The sequence below is a fragment of the Aethalodelphis obliquidens genome, unplaced genomic scaffold (assembly GCF_003676395.1).
Source record: "Aethalodelphis obliquidens isolate GAN/ISIS:26980383/991018 unplaced genomic scaffold, ASM367639v1 scaffold18, whole genome shotgun sequence".
NCBI classification, from domain to species: Eukaryota; Metazoa; Chordata; class Mammalia; order Artiodactyla; family Delphinidae; genus Aethalodelphis; species Aethalodelphis obliquidens.
Genome location: NW_020837962.1, coordinates 14,487,740 through 14,509,027, shown reverse-complemented (window position 1 = coordinate 14,509,027; position 21,288 = coordinate 14,487,740). Strand labels below are relative to the sequence as shown.

Below are 21,288 nucleotides of genomic sequence, written 5' to 3'. Positions count from 1 at the left end.
ATAGACTGCTTTTTAATTACTAGCTCCCCGTTTTTGGAAGGATACTTTTTAGGACTAAAATGAACTTGAGACTAATAGCCAAAAAATGTATTTCAGCTGAGATCTGTGTCAGTGGACCTGAATGTTGATCCCTCGCTTCAGATTGACATACCTGATGCACTCAGTGAGAGGGATAAAGTCAAATTTACGGTGCACACCAAGGTAAGTGACAGAATGACTTCAGTAATAAAAACAGTGCCAGGTTGCAGCCTTGTTATTCACAGTGGGTGTGAGAAGAGACCTAGTGACCTGAGTGCAGTGTGGCACTCCTGCTAAGTGAGGCCCCTCCCTCCACTTGCTCCTAATAAGCATCAGATGAGTGCTCTTCTTACAGCATTTTCTACTGTGGTGGAGCCCTGGGGCTGTGGGCTTTGCTGGTGTTTAGTGTGGCTTGTGCTCTGCTCCGTGGGGAAGCAAACCAGGCAGAGCGACAGAGCTGGAGCCACCTGCCACAGAACTCCACCTTTGTTTGTAATTTGTGTACGTGGGAAGTGCTTGCTTTTCCCATATTTACTAAGTTCTTGGCCGTCACCCCACCTATTATGATTCAGAAGAGGTTTTTTTCTTCCAGATTTTTAAAAAAATTTACTTTGAAGTATAACTGATTTATAATGTTGTGTTAATTTTTCTCCAGATTTTTAATTTGACAAAAGCAATATGCCAATCTGTGAAAAATATAGAAAATTTAATTCCTTGGGATCTTTTCAGGAACATTTTTAGCCTCCTTTCTCCTTCCATACTAGTTAAAATATATTGAGTGCTTGTCTTATGCCAGGCACTTTTGTAAAGGGTTTACATAGGCTTAATTTTCTCTTTCTAACAATCTTATGGTATTCTGTTATCCCCATCTTACAGGTGAGGAACTGAGGTACAGGTTTAAATGAAGTAAATGGCTGAGGCACAATTTGAGTCAGGAAGTTTGAAGCTAGAGCTCTTGGTTTATGCCATCTCCAGCATAATATTGGTAATATGTTGTCTATGAGGTCCTCTCCCATGAGGTTTTCTCTGTGTACCTTGGTGGCTTGGTGGTATTAACATACCTGTCACTCAGGCAGCGTGAGGCCTACGTGATTATATCTGTTTGAGTTGACCTGAAAGGTGGAGATTTGTGACTAGAATTCCGTAAAGAACGTGTTGAATCTTAGCTTTGTTCTTTATTGGATCTCATTAAAAAACTGGATGTTCTATTATGCAGAATTTTCCCATAGTGCACTGCATGAAACCCAAGCCACTTTATCTGAAAATAGTAGTTAACAGTCACTTCTTTTTTCTTTACAGACCACGCTGCCCACGTTTCAGAGCCCAGAGTTTTCTGTTACAAGGCAACATGAAGACTTTGTGTGGCTACATGACACTCTTATTGAAACTACAGACTACGCTGGGCTTATTGTAAGTACGTTTTGGGTAATCAGATAATTACTGAAGCCAATTTCTTCTACCTTGCTGTTCATTTTGTTTTGAGAGACTTTTACCCACTTTTATTTATAATAGATTGTGAAAATAGTCTGATATCATTTGTCAACTAGAGTATGTGTTAGCTATTACTGGTAAAATCTAAAGTATGTGAAAATAGCGTTTTAGCTGTAAGATGAAGCATAGTCTTATATTCTGTACAATAAAAGAGAGTAAGCAGTTTCATGGTGTAAAGTCTTGTCTACCTTTGGGTTTAGCATTTCTCTGGCATTTCCTTTCAGCCATCAAGTGGAATTGATCTCTGCTGGTGGTAGTGTGTGCTGGGTTTCTCAGGTGTGTTCTGCTGAAGGCGTAAAGGGGGCAGTTGTCTTTGTGCTTGGCCCTTGAGAGTTAATGCGTGGCTCTGGGAAGAGACTTAGCTGATTTTATTTATTTTTATTTTTTGGCTGCACTGTGCAGCTCACAGGATCTTAGTTCCCCAACCAGGGATTGAACCCACGCCCTCGGCAGTGAAAGCGCAGAGTCCTAACCGCTGGACTGCCAGGGAAGTCCCTTAGCCTATTTTAAAGGAGAGAGAAACATGGCTTTTCCTGCCAGGCCAGCTGAAGAATCTGGCCAAATAGTTAAACAAAATCAGTACTGAAGCTTATGTTTAAGAATGTCCACACAAAATTAGAATCTTTTATCCTCTGGAATAAATTCCTTTATAAATCCAGAGATTATTATCTTCATCGTACTTCATTGGCTTCATTTTAGCATTGATTGTAATATATAAATTAAACTGACAATTGAAGCAGGATAAACTGTCATACCTACCAACTGTCCAGTGATTAACCGAACAAATGATTGCAGTCAAAGTGAGTGCCCATTGTAGGGGACACTTCTTTTAAATGGCCGAAAGGAATAAGGTTAAGAGAAAAGTGCAAGTTGATTTTCAGGCAGCCCCACTGGGCTCCCTGCCTCCTGTGCACAGGCACTGAGTTGCACATCTCGGGGGCAAGAACCCTCACGAGTTACTGCCTTGACTGCAGATTCCGCCCGCGCCTGCAAAGCCTGACTTCGACGGCCCTCGAGAGAAGATGCAGAAACTGGGAGAGGGTGAAGGGTCTATGACCAAAGAAGAATTTGCCAAGATGAAGCAAGAGCTGGAAGCGTAAGTGCATTTTCTTGATGGGGGCTCTACCCTTTGAGAATAAAAGTGGTGATGTGTGCAGAAACGAGAATCTGACAGCTAATTTCAGTTAATTAGTTACCTGGCTATTGTCTTCTCAAACCACATTTTGCAGAGTGTGGGTGAAGGGGCCTGGTCTTTGTACTTTAGACATTGATTCCCTGGGGACTGCTGACGCTGAGTAGATGGTGGTTCTATCTGTAGACCATGCTTGTCATGGAGTGTTGGTCTGGCATAAAGTGAAGAACTAAACGTTTGTCTTTATATATAAACAAGTCTTCAGGCTGTGATAATGTACAAAACTTTCTTCCCTGAAGTTTGTTTACTGGAAGTATGGTTGAAACTAGATGGCAGTGAGTGCTGCTACAAAGAAGCATTCTAAGAATAGCCACAGCTATGGCTCTTAATCTGGTTGTAATTCTTTCAAAGAAAAATGGATTCTTTATTCTGTATCATAGTTGGAGGTTTGCATACAGTTTCTTATGACGCCCTCCTTGCACTTCTTTCCGTTGGCTCCCTCCCTTCTTCGGGGTCCATCTCAGCGAGTCTCTTCAGCATGCTGCCACAGGCCCATTAGCCTGGTACCCCGTGGACAGCTCTGAGGATAGAGCGCTGAACACAACAGACAAGTTCCTACTGTTGGGAAGTTTAGAGTCATCTCTAGTGTGTAGATTAAGATGAAGCCACTTAGTAGTTTCTGATGGTTCCAGGCTTTGTTAGACTCACTGCTGTGTACATGGCTGCAAAATTAAAGGGTTTTCATGGTTATAAAGAAGCCAGTGTTTTGTGCTTAAGTACACGTGGGTTTGGGCTTCACAGATGTACCCTATCAACTCTGGTTATATCGCTTCCCCTTTCGGTGGCTGTTCCACAGATTCCAAAACGAGAACTGCCTTATTACCTAGTTGGATGCTACATTATACCAAGCTGCTTTGGGTCCAGTTGAGGTGTTCTGCATGGCTGCAGGAGCAGCACAGTGAGGTCCCAGGGAGCAGTGTTGGGTGGTCAGCTGAGCTGAGGCCTTGTGCGCTTCTCTTCCAGTGAGTATCTCGCGGTCTTCAAGAAGACTGTGTCTTCCCATGAAGTCTTTCTTCAGCGGCTCTCCTCTCACCCTGTTCTCAGTAAAGATCGCAACTTTCACATTTTCCTGGAATATGATCAAGATGTAAGGCATTTTTATTCCATTTCCATGATCCAGTTAAAATGTACAAAGAATATACTTGATACATTTTCTGAAAAATTGACTTTCAAGGTTGAGTTTCTTATCAACACAACAGAAACCTTTCTTAGATGCTCCTCCCCTTGCCTACCTCCCCCAGGGCAATAGATCCAATGTGTAAGGCATTTTTATAAAATGTTCCATGTAAATATTTTGACCTTTTTCCCCTCAGTTAAGCTTGGGATTATTCAAAATAATTTAAGTTGATCCACATTTGTTTTATTCATTGAAAGAGACATATGCTTGCTTTTTTACAAAAATACGTTATATTTCTTGCTGTTTAATATGTATGAGGCAAGCCCTGACCTAGACATTTCCTCACAGGTCTTCTAACCAGTGAATAATCAACATAACAGCACAGTAATTCTATCAAGAATTTAAAGGCACTAAGACTTGATATTGATACCTAGATAGTTTTTCACAATATCTCCTAAGTCACACTTTTAGAATTACAACCTGTGCTTAGATTTAGCTGTTTATTTGATATTTTAGATCTGTTGTTAACGATGGAATTAGAGGTATCTTAAGTGTATACTTATACTAGTAAACAATTACTTGGAATGTGTTCAGGACTTGATGGGAAATATATGTACCGTTAACTGTTTTGGATTTCTCCTTAGCTAAGTGTTAGGCGGAAAAATACCAAAGAGATGTTTGGTGGCTTTTTCAAAAGTGTGGTGAAAAGTGCTGATGAAGTTCTTTTTTCAGGAGTTAAGGTAAGTGGCCTTTAGCTATTTGAGAAAATTCTTCTCTTTGTGTGAATAGGTGACCTTTTGTTTCTTCAGAATAGATATTTGTGAAACAAATGGTATTAGCTTCTCAAAAATGTAAATAATTTTTTTCAAATTTGGTTATTTTTATCTACTCATTGAATTTTCACTTATTTTCCAAAAATACTCTGTTCTTTCCCAGGAGAAGGGATAAGAACCTTTCCACACTTAAATCTTCATTTTCTCCTTTTCTGTAAGGAGAGGTTACTCAGTTATTTTTTTAAAAAAATAAGCTACAAGACCAGTATTTCATGCTATTCTCCAGAATTGCACTGCCCCCTGGTAGCCCCAGCCTCAGGTGGCAGTAGAGCACTTGACAGATGCAGTTGGCTGGTGTAATAAAGGAACTGAATTTTTTGTTTACATGCTGGATTTCAAGGACTTGATAGGAAGAAAGAACCATAAAATATAGGTTTTACCTGTTTCTTTTTATAATGTGGTTACTACAAAAGTTTTAAGCGGCACGTGTAGCTCACATGTTTCTATTGGACAGTGCTGTTCTAGAACATCAAATAAATGTACAAGTTTCTCACTAGCCTTGTAGGTGTGGTTTATTTCTTCACTCCTCAGCGCCCCTCCCTTCTACCATAACAGTTACTGTCTGGTGTCTGACTTTGCCACTTCAGGGCTTGAGTAGGGAGCCCAGGGTGTAGGTGCTGAGAAAGACAGGGCGTTGTCAGAAATGTGGAAGCTCTGGGGCTGTCTCTGGCACAGCTGAAGGTGTGCTGTCCCCACGCATTGCGGGGGCGTTTGGCATCCCTGGTCAGTGCCCACCAGATGCCAGCATTGCCTCCCAGTCTGGAACCGAACACATTTGGCAGGTGCAGGTATCCGAGGCGAGGGAGCCACCCACTGGGTGGAACCACTGCTCTAGCGGAATTGCTGGAGGTTAGAGAGGATGCTGAGTTTTACTGGGCTGTGCTAAATGGCTCTTCAAAGTGGTTCTCTCTGTTGACATTTCCTGCCAGCATTTCGCTTTTCCTAATCCCAGGTATAAAAAGTGCATTTCAAAAAAAAATTATTTTTATTTCCCTAGTCTTTAGAGGTTAAACTTCTTATGCATAAGCTTATTTCTTTAGTGTTTTTTTCTAATATAAAATACATATTTGTAAGAAGTTTTGCTTCTTAGACCTCTCTTTTCCTTCCCTTTAGGAAGTAGATGACTTCTTTGAGCAAGAGAAGCATTTCCTCAGTAACTATTACGATAGGATCAAGGGTTCCTGTGCAAAGGCTGACAGAATGACCAGCGCTCATAAAAGTAAATACTTTCGCCCATTAGCCCCTTAGTCTGCTAATGTACCAGCTCTGCTCACATAAAAGGGCTATCCTTGTTCCTGCAGATGTAGCAGACGATTACATCCACACCGCAGCCTGCTTGCATAGCCTGGCTTTAGAAGAGCCCACGGTCATCAAAAAGTAAGTTTTTGTTGGAAAACATTTTCTCTAATCCCCTAATTGAAAACTGTTGGGTGGTAAAATGGGTAATGACTACACAGGTTCAGTTCCGCTCTTGAGCCAAGCCCATCTCGGGTGGACCATAGTCTCCAGCACTCACTTTATACTGTACACCCTCTGAACATAAGTACTTGTAAGACATTTGTAGGGGACTCAGGGCACTTCTGTACCAAACGTGATAGTTGTTGTCAAAGCCTTTATTTCTGTCAAACTTACATGTGTCTGTTGTTGATTCTTTTGATTTTGGAATTGTCTTTGAGAGAAGTTTGCTTTGTGTTTTCTGGCAAATGGTGCTTGCGCTTTACTCGGTAATGCCCTGGGCTGACTTGAAGAGATTTGGTTAAGGTAGCCATAAGGGTAAAGTAATGATCCCAGTCTGATTTTGAGCATTTTTTTATATTAATTTTTCACAGTTTCTTCATTCTAGTTATTTCTGGTGTGGGATGGTATAGTTGGCCCCTTCCATGTCTGTGGGTTCTGCATCTACAGCTTCAAACAATTGCAGATCGAAAATACTTGTTTTTAAATTCCAGAAAGTTCCAAAAAGCAAAACTTGAATTTGCTGTGCATCAGCAACTATTTGCATAGCACTTACGGTGTACTTACAACTATTTACATAGTATTTACATTTTATGCGTGATAAGGAATCTAGAGATGATTTAACATATACAGGAGTGTGTATGTGCATTATTTGCAAATACACCATATAGATAAGGGACTTGATCAACTGTGGATTTTAAGCTCTGTGCAGGGTGGGCACTGTATCCTGGAACCATCCCTCACTGTTACTGTCAAATGACTGTGTTCTACTTACACCTAGGCTTGGTCTAGGGGGCGTTAGTATTTCAGACTTGAAAATGGGAGTCAGGCTGATGGCAGAACCAAGACAAACTAGTAGCGTATTTATGGCTTAGAACCTGACCTTGGCTAACACAAGTTTAACAGCGGATAAAAACTTGGGGACACAGGTTCTGCACAGCAAGGTGGCTGAGTGGCAGCAAGAGAGACCAATGCCGGTGAGTGCAGCACTGGAAATGTGCTCGATTTCGTAACCATCTTCTCTGCTAGTTTGGGCCACTTGTGATGAAAGCATTGCTTTGATAAGTTAATTCTAAAGCGCCACAGACTAGGACTCCTGAATTTGCCCATTCATGTCTTAGAGCATTGATAAGATCATATTTCATACATGATTTAAGACCGTAAGCCGAAATCGTGTATATTTGCAGGTACCTATTGAAGGCGGCTGAGCTATTTGAAAAACTTAGGGTAAGGATTTTTATGTTGGTCTTCAAGGTATGTGTTTTATAATCTGTAGATTTCTGCTTAGATGATGGTGGCCTTTGATTTTTTAACAGAAAGTAGAGAGTCGAGTCTCCTCAGATGAAGACTTAAAGCTGACAGAGCTCCTCCGATACTACATGCTCAACATAGAGGCTGCTAAGGTGAGGGAGTTCTCCCAGAAGAGGTCTGATGATACCGATGTATTCTCTTTGTTAAAAATGAAAGAAGATGGGAATTTGTCAGGATTGTTCATGCAAGTGATGTCAGCCTAAATAAAGAAGTAAACTGAGGCAAGCTCGAGTTTCTTCAGGAGTAGGAGAGGAGTTGCATGCAGTGTGGGAAACACTGTAGCAAGCCACAGGAGAGTCCATTGAGGGTGTGGGGTGGGATGTATTTTGAGGCAAGGAGTGCAGAGAGGAAGAGTCTTTGGCGGTAAGATGGTTGGCGTGAGGGAGCTGGTCCCCACCAGTAAGCTCATTGGCTGGTGTTCACTGGTCAGGAGGTAAGTCTGGGTCTCCTGTATATCAGGTGTTTGTGGGAAATCAGTCTCTCAGTTCTTAATTTGTATAGTTATATTCTGAGGGTGCGGGTGTGTATCCTCCAGTTCCGTTTTAGATTGAAATCATCTCACAGTGACGTGCCTTTTTTGTGACATTGTGTCCTTAGTTTGCATTGCTTAGGAACTTAGGGGCAGTAGGGCTGGTGCCGAGTAGACAGGTAATGGCTTGGGAGATTATATGCTGTTGGATGCAGAGATAACCGGACACATGCCAAAGGGGCTATTTCTGAGGCAGAAAAGGCTTTGGGGTTGTGATCTTTTATTGAATTGCAGTTGTCACTGCAGCCTTTGAGTCATAGAGCATTACTTAACCAAAAGCAAGGTGAAATGGTCGGCAGAATGACCTTTGGGAATGGAACGTGCATTCTTCACTGTCTACACTGTCCTGAAGAAAAATGTTTAAATTATTTTTATATGAAATATACTAAACCTGCCAGCATAAAATTAGGTAGGGAAAATACCTAATGGGAAAATGTCATCAGGAAGTAGAAATTCATTCTTTCCTCCATAGTTTAGTTTTATTTTAGGTGACTTGTCTTGTGACATGTTTTCTTAGAGAAAAAAAATCCTGTAGTCGTCACTGTTTGGTTCCTTCTCTTGATCTGTATAAAGAATGCCGGAAAGGCCGTCAGTAATGCATTAAGCACTGCTATTACCAGCCTAATGTTGAGATTTAAAGTGGGGGCGGTGCAGGAGGTGGTTGATGTCTGACATTTTAGGCAGTGCCCCAAGGTACTTGTCTGTTTTTTAGAGTACTTCAGATAGTCTTCCTGTTCTGTTCTAGAGGTTTTTCGGTATTGGTTTAACTACCATGCATCATATCTGTTAATTTTCTTCTCAGGATCTCTTATACAGACGCACTAAAGCCCTCATTGACTATGAGAATTCAAACAAGGCGTTGGATAAGGCCCGGTTAAAAAGCAAAGATGTCAAGCTGGCTGAGGCACACCAGCAGGAATGCTGCCAGAAATTTGAACAGCTTTCTGAATCTGCAAAAGAAGGTTGAGTGGGGCCACTTTTTATTTACTTTTTGCTTTTTATTAGGAAATAATCTCAAGCTTACAGAGAGAAGTTGCACAAATGGTACAGAGAACACCCATACATCCTCTGCCTTGTCACTTGCACACGTACATGTGCTCCTACTTGTGTGATTTTATAAACATATCTGGGTGGTTTTTTTTTAACCATTTGAGATTAAGTTGTATCTTTCTTAGTCGTTTTATCCCTGAAAACTTCGCTGTGTTTCTCTTACATCCCTACAGTACAGTTACCAACTTTGGTGACCTTTGATACAATACAGAGTTGTCCTCTCCCCCACTCCTCCAGGTCAGCACTTGGTGCTGTCTATCCTTTATTAACACAAGCCTTCCCTTCTCTCCCATATTTTTTTTATCATCTTCATTAGACCCATGGATTCCTGTTTTCAAACAGTTTTAAAATTCATGACTATACGAAATTATTTTGGTGTTCCTACTGTCCAGACTGAGCCAGTGAGAGCGCCCTTAAAGCTGGCGTGGCCTTATGACAGCCCCGTATTTTTGAGGATTAGATGTTTTGTGCTAATCTTAGACCTTTTCTACTCCAGCCATGAAAATCGCCATTTCTTCCAGGAGCCCAGATTGAGTGCTACGTGTGCTCATTTCTTCTGGGGTGCCTCTGCTTCTAGACCTTTCAGCCAACAGTGGGGAAATATCAGGATGTGTGCATACATGTATATACTCTTCAGGGATCATGAGTCTGTGATAATGACTCAGTTGTATTCCATCTCCACAGGGTTGGTTCTTGCCTTCTACCATTCCAGAGTAAGGGGCTTTTAAAATATAATTTAGGAATTCCCTGGTGGTCCAGTGATTAAGACCCTGTGCTTCCAATGCAGGGGGCACAGGTTCAATCCCTGGTCAGGGAACTAAGATCCCGCATGCCACGCAGCATGGCCAAAAAAATAAAATAAAATTGGGAGATGGTGTACCATATCCATTGAACATGAGTGTACTCTAGGTAGTCTTTTCCTTAGTGGGGATCTCCCTGCCCTGAAGTTCTTAGGGGCCATGGAACATGCCAGAGCAAAAAGTAAAGACTGTGTCTTCCAGAATGTGAATGTAAATTAGAGTGGACACTTGATTCACCCTCAAAACACCCTCCCCCTTCAAAACTCAGGTTTCCATGTGGAATCCGTATCTCATTATAAGACTGTTTCCTCAGAACTTCCCCCTCCTCTTTGGCGCTGCAGTCCCGGTGTATCTGGAAGAGCTCTGCTCCTTTGTCTTGGCTTCTCTCTGTTCAGGACTCCGGTGCCCTCACTGAGGGACAGGGCTTCTCTGTACAGTCTTTGCAAATGGCCTGCAGACATGCTCCCATGGCTGCCCTTTGTATTCTTTCAGAGGAACCTCTTTCTTGCTGCACTGTAGTTTAAATAAAAATTCTAGCTTTTTAAAAAAAAAACAGCTAATTTAAATTTATAAGGAAAAAGAACACTTCAAAACTACTGAGTTGAAATCTTAGGTTATTATATAGGCCAGAGTTTAGTGGCTTTGAGAATTTTTTTAAAGAGAAGCCACAAAGCTTTACAATGGTGCCAGATTAGGCTTGTCTCTATTGCCCAAGGTTTGTCCCTTTGTTGTTTGATCTTATCCTCCTTATTCAAAATGTAAGCCTGGGTGTACACTATTTAAAAGTGCAGTACTCTGTAGAATAATGAGATAAATGGCTCCTAGCCTGTTTGTCTTAGGTTGAGGTTCTAAGATTGTGGCTGAATTGATGGGAACTCTTGCAGAAGCACAGGGCAGTGGGCAGGTGTCCTGGGAGACAGATGGGTCAGTCTGGAGTTCTGGTCCTGGAGGGAAGGAGAAGAGCTTATTTTGACATCTGACAAAACCAGCCTGATGTATCCGAGTTACTATCGTTAACATCACTATGCATTTTTTGAGTTTTTATTTTTTAATGTGGCTGCTTGTATTACATTTCTGTTGGATGGTGCTGTGTAGACAAGATACAGGACTCTGAGCACCAGCTTAAGCTAAGGGAGGATTTTGATTACAGGAATGATGGTGAGAGCTGCAGGGTAGAGCCTGAGTTCACAAGTGTGTGGAAGGAATCAGAGGGAGTCTGATAGGACAGTGATCCTGAATTTTCATGATGGATATAGACACAAAGGTGGCATGTTCTGTAGAAATAGCCACAAAAAAGCAGTTTTCAAAGTTTAAAAATGATCCATAAAAAGGTCATTGGTGCAAGTATGTGTGGCCCACTACCTCCCTAGCCCACCCTCCACAAGCACTGGTTCCCAGAGGGAAAGGGCAAGGCAGCTCAACTCAGAAACCTCCAGGTGTTCAGGGGCCATTCTTGGTGACTGGGGGTGTGTTCCAATGGCAGAGATAACAAAAATGTGAGAAAATGTGGTTGTAGGGTACCAAAACTTTGGAGATCATTTTATTTGTAAAAATGGTATTTGGAAGTTAAAGATGAAGATTGTTCTGTTTTTCTTGGTAAACTTTGCTTTGTAGAGCTAATCAATTTCAAACGAAAGAGAGTGGCAGCATTTAGGAAGAATCTGATTGAAATGTCTGAACTGGAAATAAAGCATGCCAGGGTAAGTGTTACCTTCAAACTAAGTCAACTTTGGGGGGTCTTTTTCAAGTTATTTACCAATTCACTATTCCAGTGTCATCAAGCAGATGGCATTTGGTTTGAGGTTTTAATCCCCTGAGGTGTGGGTGGGAGCCACTTGTCAGAGTATTTTTTCCACTGCAAACCAAAACTCCGTATGTCTTGATGAAATACTGCTTTTTGAGAAGAGCATTCTTGGTGGCGGTTACCCAGCTTCTCTCTTGACGTCCTTGCGGGCCACACCCTGAAGGAGTTTTTCCAGTAATTTGTGAGCATCCATCATAGCATTTATAAGCTCTTCGTTATCTGGAGTTTTCATGGAAGATTTTTTTTTAAATAGTTTTCTAATTTGCTAAGTGTCTTCTGATATTAATTCCCTTTTGGTTTAAAAGGGAGGAAAACTTCCTCATAATGTCTGTAGCATAATTTAGCCCAGAAAAGATGGGAGAACAGTGGTTCTCAGTGCTAGAGCATATTAGAATCCTACTGGGGAGCTCTTAGGGAATTTTTGTTTTTGTTTTTTTTTGTGCCCAGGCTCATTCACTCAGGGTTTCTGGGCTCTTTGGGTGGTTCCTGGGTACAGCAGATACTGAGCCTCAGGGTGCTGTCTGAGCCAGGGCAGTCAGGTCACTGTCACTGGCCATCTGTGCTGGTTAAAGCAGGAAGACTGAACGTTTGTATGTATTTTGAATTTCTTTATTTTGACCACAACAGAGATGCTTACTCACTTGCCTCTTTAAGTCCTGCTGTATATATGACCTTTTAAATTGGAGTTTTAAAGTATCATTTATGGGTCATTTATGATAGTGTTCTGAGTATTCTAGGTTTTTTGAATTCCTTTAAAGTGAGTACTTTGTACAGTATTTCCTGCCAAGTCCTATGTGAATATTTATCATTTGTAATCTCATTTATAATCTCACCCATAACTACTTTTTAACAACTTTTTATCCAGTATTTCCAAGGCTTTCAAATACCACATTTAGGTTAAGTCACGTGAGTGGGATTGGCATGATTGCAGTGGGAGCAAACCTGGGGTGTGGGGTGGAGGTGCTGAAGTGCTGACCAGCCCTTCTGAGGGTGAGGAAATCCCCAACGTGAAATTGGGATGAGGGGAATTGTGGTTCAGGGGTCATTGAATGAAAAACAAGTACCCGGCCAGATGTCTTGTGACAAGTGAAGTTGGTAGGTCTGAGGCCCATGCCTCACCAGTGCCCCGACGTCTGTCTTCTAGAACAACGTCTCCCTCCTGCAGAGCTGCATCGACTTGTTCAAGAACAACTGAACGAAGGACGTGAATGTGAAGAAAGCCCGCATCACTTGCACTCAGATCATTACCACGGAAGATTTATTACCTTTGGCTTTAGTTTAAAATTATGTGAATAAATATTTTGATTTCTAAAGATCTTAACACTTAACCATGTTGGTTCAAAAATATTTCTATTGCATGCTACTTCGACATAACTAATCTTTATGCATTTAATACCTCAGAGCGGGTAGAATCTAAGTACTGGGTTCTCCTCTAATTTGTCTTTCGTAATTAAGAAAGGGTGCGGGAATCTTGCGCCTTCTGGAGTCTGTGTAAGCAGTGGTCTGGCATACACTGCCTCACTGTTCCCTGTGCCCATGCCCCTACAAACCGGTTACTTTAGGGTAGGTGCCAATTATAACAGATGAGTCAGCCGCTTGTTACAGATGAGGGACATTCCATCTCTTCATTAGGTAATTTCCCCCTTTCTTACTCTCCTGGTTCTTTAATCACCTTGAGTTGTTTGTACTATAACAAGAGGAAGAAAAATCTCATATCTTTATATACACCCTTTGCAACTCCATTTTTGTAGTTGGGAGATAAATATTTGAGGGAAGAGAAGCATCTTAAGGGTATAAGAACAAGTAATAAGGCCTAATTTAGAAGGTGGCCAGATCTACATTAAGAAAGATGTGAACCCCCTACCTAATGGGGGGGGTGGTATGTGTGTTTGGACTTTTTATAAAGTGTACAATAAAATAATCCATGCTCTACTATGGAGTGTTTTTGTGGGAAACAAGGCCAGGTGTGCCCTAAGACTGCACTTGCAGCTAAGCCTTGGGGGTGGTGAGGGCTTTGGTATCTGCCAGGCATTGTCCCAGACTCTGTTCTAATCTTAACAGTTTAGAAGACTACAGACCTGTTTTTAAGGGTATATCTGTCCCATCATCGGTGTGACTGAGCCTTAAGGTGGTGCCTGCCAGGTTTATGTCTATCTTTTGTAATTATTCGAAAGATACTTTGAGACTATGTAAAAAGTTTACCCACTTCTTTTAGCCTGTGTTTTAATCAGCTGTAACTGGTGTGAGGGTTGTAAAACTCTGGTTTTGGACACCATAGGTCACTTTTTCTGATGTTAAACTGATGCTGAAGTCTTGCCCTCCCAGCCAGTTACAGTGACTGAAATTTACTAAACGAGCCTAGACACAGTAATTCCTGCTCCCTTCACGTAAAGCGTTTGGGAGGGAGGCGTGGTGCAGGAAGCGAGTGCATTTAAACAAGCTGTGCTCCAGTCTGGGTTCCTAACCACATCTCGGTTCCCGCACACCTGTCACCCCCGGGTCCCCCACAGTAACACAGGCGTCATGTGGCGTTGGGGTGTGCGACTCTGCCTAGTGTACCTGGGTCACAGCTGGTCCCAGGAGTTCTGGCTATGGCTCGCCTTGCCTCAGCCCTTGACTGGGGGCCACTTTGGACTAGGTCTGTTGCTGGATGTGAAACAGGTGGTTGGGACGCTGGGGTCCAAGTCCCGGCCCTGCTTGGTGGCTAAGGGGGCACCCTGCTGAACCAGACAGATCTGTAAGGTGCAGCAGTGCTTTAAACTAGGTGCCCCTCAAGTTAATTTTATACGAGTGATCTCAAGAGTGTTTGTGTTTACCTTCTGCACTAAAGTCTTCATGGGCCTGCTGGTCATTCGTGAAACTGCACGGGGTTCTGGGCGGGTGAGGGTGTTTCTAGTTCTCCCCTTCCCTGCCCACGTCGGCCAGTGGAGCCATTGCTGTCTCTGCAAACCTGGGCTCTTCCTGAGGAGCCAGGCGACCTGGCTAAGAGGGAGCCAACGCCCTGATGCAGGAGGGCAAGGCTCGGTGTGGGACTGGGTGCTGACATCTATGTGCCGCCTGTGGGGCGGCAGAGGGTGCAGACCCAAGGGAGGGGCTACCTTGTGCAGCCTCAGCAGGAGGAGAGCCAAGTGGGAAACTTACAGCTGCCCAGGCACCTTCCAGGGGCACAGGTGGGCACAGAGCACTCTAAAATGCTTTTCCTCAAGCCCATGGGTGAATTGGGGCCACTTCTGAGTGATGTGTGGGAGACTTTTGTTGGGGTGTTCTGAAAGCTTCAGTGAGTGTGCTGTAGGGTTGAGGATTGCTCTGAGAGACCTGGTGGCTAGTGACCCTTCTGTACCACATACAGCGCATGTCAGGTGCTGCCTTCGAGGTTCATCTGAGGTGATGCCTAGACCCAGCTGTAAGATGTGGTTTCCATTTGGAAGTCACCTTGCACCGTCAGCTTCCACCTGTAGGGGCAGAGTCACCCAGATCCCACACGTGCCCTCAGCTTGTGGGACAGAGGGGCAGCCCGGTGTCTGCAGAGTTGTTTCCGATGGTCTCTTCCCAGAGCGGCAGCCCTCTCTGGGTGACCCAAGACACTCTCTGTTGCTGAGGCTGCTCCTTGCGTTCTGGGACTGGTGTCAGACAGATGGGAGGTAATGGGTTCAGAGCTGGGCCGTGTGACAAGTCTGGAAGGAAGGCCGGGAGCACCACAGCTGGGCAGGGGCCGGTTATGAACTGGAGAGACAGCTGGGAGCTGAGCGGTCCAGGAGGAGCCTCCCCCAGCCCTGTTCCCCATGCCCCTCAAAACAGATGCACGGCTCCCCTTGCTTGGGTGGGCAGAGCAGAGTGACTCCTTATTGCAGGTTTAGTTAGTTGCCATTCAAAAGGCATTTAATTTCTGTTTTTAATCTTTAGTTCTGACTACCAAAAAGGAATTCAGACAATACAAACTAAACTAGGAAGTAAAAATCCTATTTTACCACATCCCATAAAAGTCAGTTAATATGCTTCTGATTTCCCCCCTACCTATGTAGGTAGTGTATTTTACAGTTCAGGATGCCAGAGTAGGGCTTGGTTTCTGGAGGTTCCTAACCGCTGAGTACCTTCTCTCTCCCTTTGGAATGGTCTCCGTGGTCCAGAGGCCTGAACACCTTTTGTTTCTTTGTCTTTCCACTGCCAGTCCCACCAGAAAGAGGGCAGGACCCCCGGAAGTCAAGTGTGGAGGAAGTGAGGGTTTCTTGGCCTTCCCACCCTCGGGCATCTCTTCAGCAATCTTTTTTCCCCTCCCGCAAAGTCTTCACTTGTTAAACCAAAGACTTACATAGCCATTTTAGGAAGATTTTAATTTTAATTGGGTCTTACTTTCATGCTTTACAAAACCTCTTTTTAAAGCTTGTTAAATTGTGAGACCTGTAATCTTCAAAACACTCAGGAAAAAGGAGAGCCCATAATCCCAGCCCACAGCCATTTTATTTCTGATGACTGCCTTCCAGCTCTTGCATTAATTCATCTGGTGCACCCTCAGCTGAAGGAGGATTTTTTAGCATCAGTCAAAGGGGAGAGGCTTGCGGGGTCGGGATAGGATTTCCGCTGAAGCTTGCTGCACAGATCATGTAGTGGAAGGCTGGCCAGATGCTTAACGTTTCAGGAACTGTTTACTGGCCTCATTTTTTAACTGCCACGCTGCAGACTCTTGTCATTTTGGTGGAATTTGGAGATGGAATGGAGATTGTGTGTCTGTACTTGGCCATGTCCCCTCACACTGCAGAATCACAGGAGGGGACTCTGCCTTCTCTGGAGGATCAACCTAAGACAGGGCAAGATTCCGGGACAGCAAACTAAAACGCTGCTGCTGGGCTTAGGCTAGTACCAATTTCCCCAGATTCAGGCCTGGTACACGTGCTAATTCCTGGCCTAGTGGTGGGAGTCCCAATGCCACAGTGGCCTGTCCTGTCTGGGGAAGGGAGGTTCCTGCAAAGCAGCTGAGCAGGTCGCTCGAGGGTGAGTCAGCCTTTGGCTCCAACAGAGGCTCTTGGGGCCTCCCTGTCCTCGGGGTTGATCGTATCACGAGCCCATTTGGTCTTGTTGGGAGGCATGCGGCATGGATTTGGGGGCAGAAAAAGTGGCCAGAGGAGGAGGGGGAGGAAAAGGGAAGCAGCCGGTGAGCGCCCACAAACAGGTGATGGATAAAGCCCATGTCGAGAGGGAAACTCTGGAAACGCCTGCTCAGAAGCCTGTGGGGCTTGCACAAGTGTTTTTTCTGGAGTCTGGTTTTTGCCTTTGGGCCCGTTCACACCGCCTGCAAAGCGCTTGTCCCACTGAGGGGGCCGGGGACAGGCCAGTGTGGGGTGCTGTCGCGAGGGTCCTTGTTGGGTAAGCAGAGAGGAGGTGGGCAGGGGCCGGGATTGTCAGGGAGCCTCCGCATCACCAGCACTGGCAGCCACTTGCTGGACGAGCTCACGGTCCCCCACTTCGCTCCTAACGTTTCAGTTTAAAACCTGAATCTGATCATTACCCTCATCCACAAAACACCCTTTCAGGATGCCCCCATCTGATGCAACATAAAGTCACAAGTCCTTCCAACGACTGCAAGACCCCACCTGATTTGTAGACCCCACCCTGAGGTTGTATTTTCCAAAGGTGTCCACGTCCCCTGTGTGCTTCTGTAATGTGACTGCCCGGCACAGGAATTTACTTCCCCTCCCCTTGAACCTGGGCTGGCTTTAGTGACACGTTTGTAATCCATAGAATGGGACAGAGTGACACTGTGGGTGGGGTGGGGGTGGAACTTCCCGGTAGGGACCAGAGGAAGCCTTGCTCTCTCTCTTGCCTCTGGTCTCTGTCTCTCTCTGTCTCCAGCTGCTGTGCTGGGAGAAGCCAAGCCACATGCAGGAGGTCGCGGGTCCCAGCTAAGCCCAAGCCTTCAAGCCATCCCAGCCCAGGAAGCAGACAATAGAACTTTCCGTGTGATGGGAAGGTTCTGTCTGTGTGGTCTAGCGAGGTGCCTGTCGGCCACATGGTAGTTCTGGTGTAGAGAAAACACAGAACACCCTGTCAAATTGTTTCTGAATTCAACACTACTTATTTAGTGTTAAGTATGTCTCATGCAATATTTGGAATATATTTATACCAGAACAATTATGTGTTGTTTTTCAGATCCAAATTTACTGGGCATCCTGCATTTTTATTTGCAAAGTCTGGCACCCGGAATGCAGCTAGTACAGCTGAGGAAGTGAGGTTTTTTTTTTTTTCTTTCCCACAGCTTGTGGGATCTTGGTTCCCCAGCCAGGGATCGAACCTGGGCCACAACGGTGAAAGTACCGAGTCCTAACCACTGGACTGTCAGGGAATTAGCAAGAAGTGACTTTTCAATTTATAAAAATTTGAATAAACAGCCACATGTTTCTGGTGGCTACTGTATTGGCCAGTGTCCTCTAGAGAAAGCCAGGTCCAGTCATTCACCCCAGGACAGTTGCGGCTCCCCAGCTAAGGCCCCAGACGATGTGTTACAGAGACAAGCTGTCCCCCTAGGCCCTGAGTCCTTGACCCACAGAATCCCTGAGCGCGGTAAGATGGTGCTTGTTTCATGCGCTAAATTTGTGGTCATTTGTAGCTGGAACTCCCTCAGTCCCCCAGGAACCCAGCTCACTTCCACCCCGGGCCCTGAGCTGGAATGTTCTCCCACATGCCCTTGGCTCCTTTCCTCACATGCTTCCAGTCTTTGCTCAGATCTTGCCTTTCATTGAGGCCTCCCTCACCATCCTACTTAATTCCTGATCTACTTTACCTACTTGAAAAAATGTTCACAAACCTCTCCATCTTTACTCTTGATATGTTCAGCTCATTTTCTGTCTCTCTTTGCTGGACTGTGAGCTCAAGGAGGCTGGGCAGGGCTCCACACCTTTTCTGTTCCCTCATGTGCCTGGACGCCTGGAACAGTGCCTGCCATGCAGTGGGTCCTTGGCAGATGTCTGTGGAAGGAGTGACCACTGCTTAGTGGAGAGGCAGGGCTGTCTTTCCAAACGCCCTCGAGTATTCAGCACCGCTGATTGCTGACCCTAGATTCCCTGTAGATGTAAGGTTTCGTTCTGTTACCAGCATTCATTCAACAAACACTGTATGCCATGTACCGTCCCAGGCCCTGGGGCTGCAAAGGTGGCTGTGACAGATGAGGGCCCTGACCTCAAGTAGCCTCTGTTCTAGGAGGGTGGGGATCTGGGAGGGCGACTCCAAATTGGCCATTTAACTTGGTGTTGGTGACACGAACCAAGGAGTTGTAGCCGCTTTCGCAGGCCTGGTCTAGTCTCAACCTGCTGTTGGTGTGGGAGATTTTTAAATGCTGATGGCTGGGCCCACCCCCAAGGTTCTGATTTCAGTGCTGGGGGGTACAGCCCCAGTGCTGGCAGTTCACAGCACTCACCGTGGTTCTGATGGAGAGGCAGGATCAGAACCACTTGTTTAGGTGGATCCCTGGTCATTGCCTGTGAGCCAGGTTCTCATAAGCCCCATTTCACAGATGAGGAAAATGAGGCTCGGCCGGGCACACAGGTCAAAGGGTCCCTCCGGCAGCCCCTTGGCTCCTCCCCTACAGTGAGGGGACAGGGTCTGCCCAGAAGGCGGAAGCCGAGGCTGGGGTGCCCTGGGCTTCAGAGGGGCCCTCAGCCCCCCAGGAGGTAGGTAACCCCTCCGCAGGGCCTGGGCTCACACTGCACAGCTCACCAGCCTAATGAGAGGCTCTCTGAACCGCCCACTCCCACTCTGTGATTTGCTCACTGCCCTTCCCTCTAATTTTGTTGTCTCCCCAGCAGTGTCCCAAGGCCTGGGGACTCCATTTGCAGTAGGAGGCCCATCCCTGCCTTAGTGAAGGGGCTGCTTTCCTGCTGGCTGATCCCTCTGGGGGAGGGCGGAGGGGGGCAGCGGCTGTTTGCAGAGCCCTGCAAGGGGTGGGAAGATCTGTCGCGAACAGTTTAGAGTAGGAGGCAGCGGCCCCTCCATCCACCCAGTGCTGTTCTAAGTGCCTTTTCAGACACTTGTTAGAAACCACAGGGTTGGTAAAGAGCAGGGGCAGGACAGCTGGTGCCCAGCGTCTGGCTCTGGGTGGCACCCTCTCCTGTGTCACTGTGTTGTGTTGGGGTTTAACTTCTCTTGCTCATTTGCCTCCGGGGCTTGTTTCTCTGCCTGGACTGTGTCTCCTGTGGGTAAGGACTCTGACGCTTCCACGTCATCCAGGCCAAGTTATCTGCCTCCCTCCCATCAGCAGTGACAGGGGTTCCGCTCCCGAAGCTCAGGCCTCTGCACATGTGCGCAGGGACGGGGGACAGGGTGGGGCTTGCTCTGAGCACAGTAGAGGGTCCAGCTGGGGAGGTATGGGCCCCCGCGCATACCTGAGATGCTGGAATATCAGTGTCATCTCGGATGAGTGTCATAGCTCCGACTAGCTGGAGGGGCTGTGAGGACCGAGGGAGATGGTCCACGCAAAGCCTTGAGCGGCGCAGTCAGTGCTTCACAAAAGTGAGGTCGTCCTGTTATCCATCCTGCCATCTCCTGGCTGAGGGCCGTGCACACAGCAGACTCCCAATCACTGCTGTTTGTTCCACTGGTTTGGAGCCACTTTCCTTGGGGCTAATTCTAGGAGTTCCAGCTCCGCCAGAGTTCATATCTCAGGCGCCTGCAGGGTAGCCAGAGGCAACAGGCTTTACTCTGGCCAGGTGGGCAGCTCTCAAAGTGGCCTAGACCTGCTCCCCAGACTGGAGCTGCCCTCCGAGAATACTGTGTACACACAAAGGCCCTTAGCCAGGTGGGCTCGGAAAACCCTGCATTCGGTCTGGAGATGGAGAGTCAGCCACGTGAGCCCTCCTCCTGGCCCTGCTCTCGTCTGACACAGCCACTGGGGAGCCACTCTTTGGTCTCTGTCCCGCACGGCACTGCAGGTACCCTGGGTTCAACCCTGGCCACCAAGGCCACCTGTTGCTGTTCCTGCACATACAGCTGGCCCTCTGCCCCCGGGCCTGGCTGCTCCCCTGGGAGGGACCCCACCTGGAGAGGGGCAGGAGCTGGGGGGTCCTTGGCCCTCGGTGGGATGAGTTAGAGGTGGGTCCACAGTCCCAGACCCCACTCACCTCCACACCCCCTTCCAGGGCTTCCCGGGCCACATCCCAAATACAACGTGCCCAAGTCCTCCCCGTACGCTTGGGAAGAGCCCGAACCACGGCAAACAGGACGGAGTGCCCACCCGGGAACTCCAGAGACTTGCCCTCGGTGCTTTTCCTCCCAAATTACTAGGACAACCCCAAGGTGCCCATGGGGGTGGGAGGGAGGTTGAGGTGCAGGTGGCAGTAGCCCCGAGGCTGCAGGGGACCCCCTCCTTGCCCCTCTTCCTTAGTCTCTGAAGCTCTCGGTGTAGAGGGACCCCAGGCCAAAGTCTAAGACCCCTGTGGTGTGCTTCACATTAAACAGTGCTGAGGTCAGCGTCATGAGGCACTGGGATTGTTGGAACAACTTCTGCGGGGAGGGCAGGTCAGGCCCCAGTGCAGCCTGGAGCAGAAGAAAAGGCTCCAGCGCGGTCTCACAACCAGGGCTCCAGTGGGTCCCTGGGCTAGGAGGCAGGAGGTACCTCTGTCCAGTGGTCTGAGGGAGCTCTGGGCAAGATGTGCCTTGAAATACCCCCATCTCCTTTGGCAAGTCACTCAGACCCCAGTTT

General features: G+C 46.2%; 1 protein-coding gene across 11 annotated transcripts in view; it reads left to right on the top strand.

The window, feature by feature from the left end:
* SNX5 (sorting nexin 5) overlaps positions 1-21,288 on the top strand; it is a 50,289-nt gene that overhangs the window by 9,851 nt on the left and 19,150 nt on the right. For 4 of the 11 annotated variants that reach the window (XM_027118273.1, XM_027118270.1, XM_027118269.1 and 1 more), the window contains 13 exons: positions 97-201; positions 1,318-1,428; positions 2,484-2,605; positions 3,665-3,788; positions 4,463-4,558; positions 5,765-5,870; positions 5,953-6,028; positions 7,294-7,333; positions 7,423-7,509; positions 8,749-8,908; positions 11,411-11,496; positions 12,673-12,674; positions 17,745-17,820. In XM_027118273.1, coding sequence (XP_026974074.1) covers positions 2,532-2,605; positions 3,665-3,788; positions 4,463-4,558; positions 5,765-5,870; positions 5,953-6,028; positions 7,294-7,333; positions 7,423-7,509; positions 8,749-8,908; positions 11,411-11,496; positions 12,673-12,674; positions 17,745-17,820 — 927 coding nt within the window. In that variant the 5' untranslated portion in view covers positions 97-201; positions 1,318-1,428; positions 2,484-2,531. Of the gene's footprint in view, positions 1-96; positions 202-1,317; positions 1,429-2,483; positions 2,606-3,497; positions 3,789-4,462; positions 4,559-5,764; positions 5,871-5,952; positions 6,029-7,293; positions 7,334-7,422; positions 7,602-8,748; positions 8,909-11,410; positions 11,497-12,672; positions 12,675-12,744; positions 12,929-17,744; positions 17,821-21,288 lie in introns of those variants that run through there. The other 7 variants (XM_027118275.1, XM_027118274.1, XM_027118276.1 and 4 more) reach the window with 6 other exon arrangements.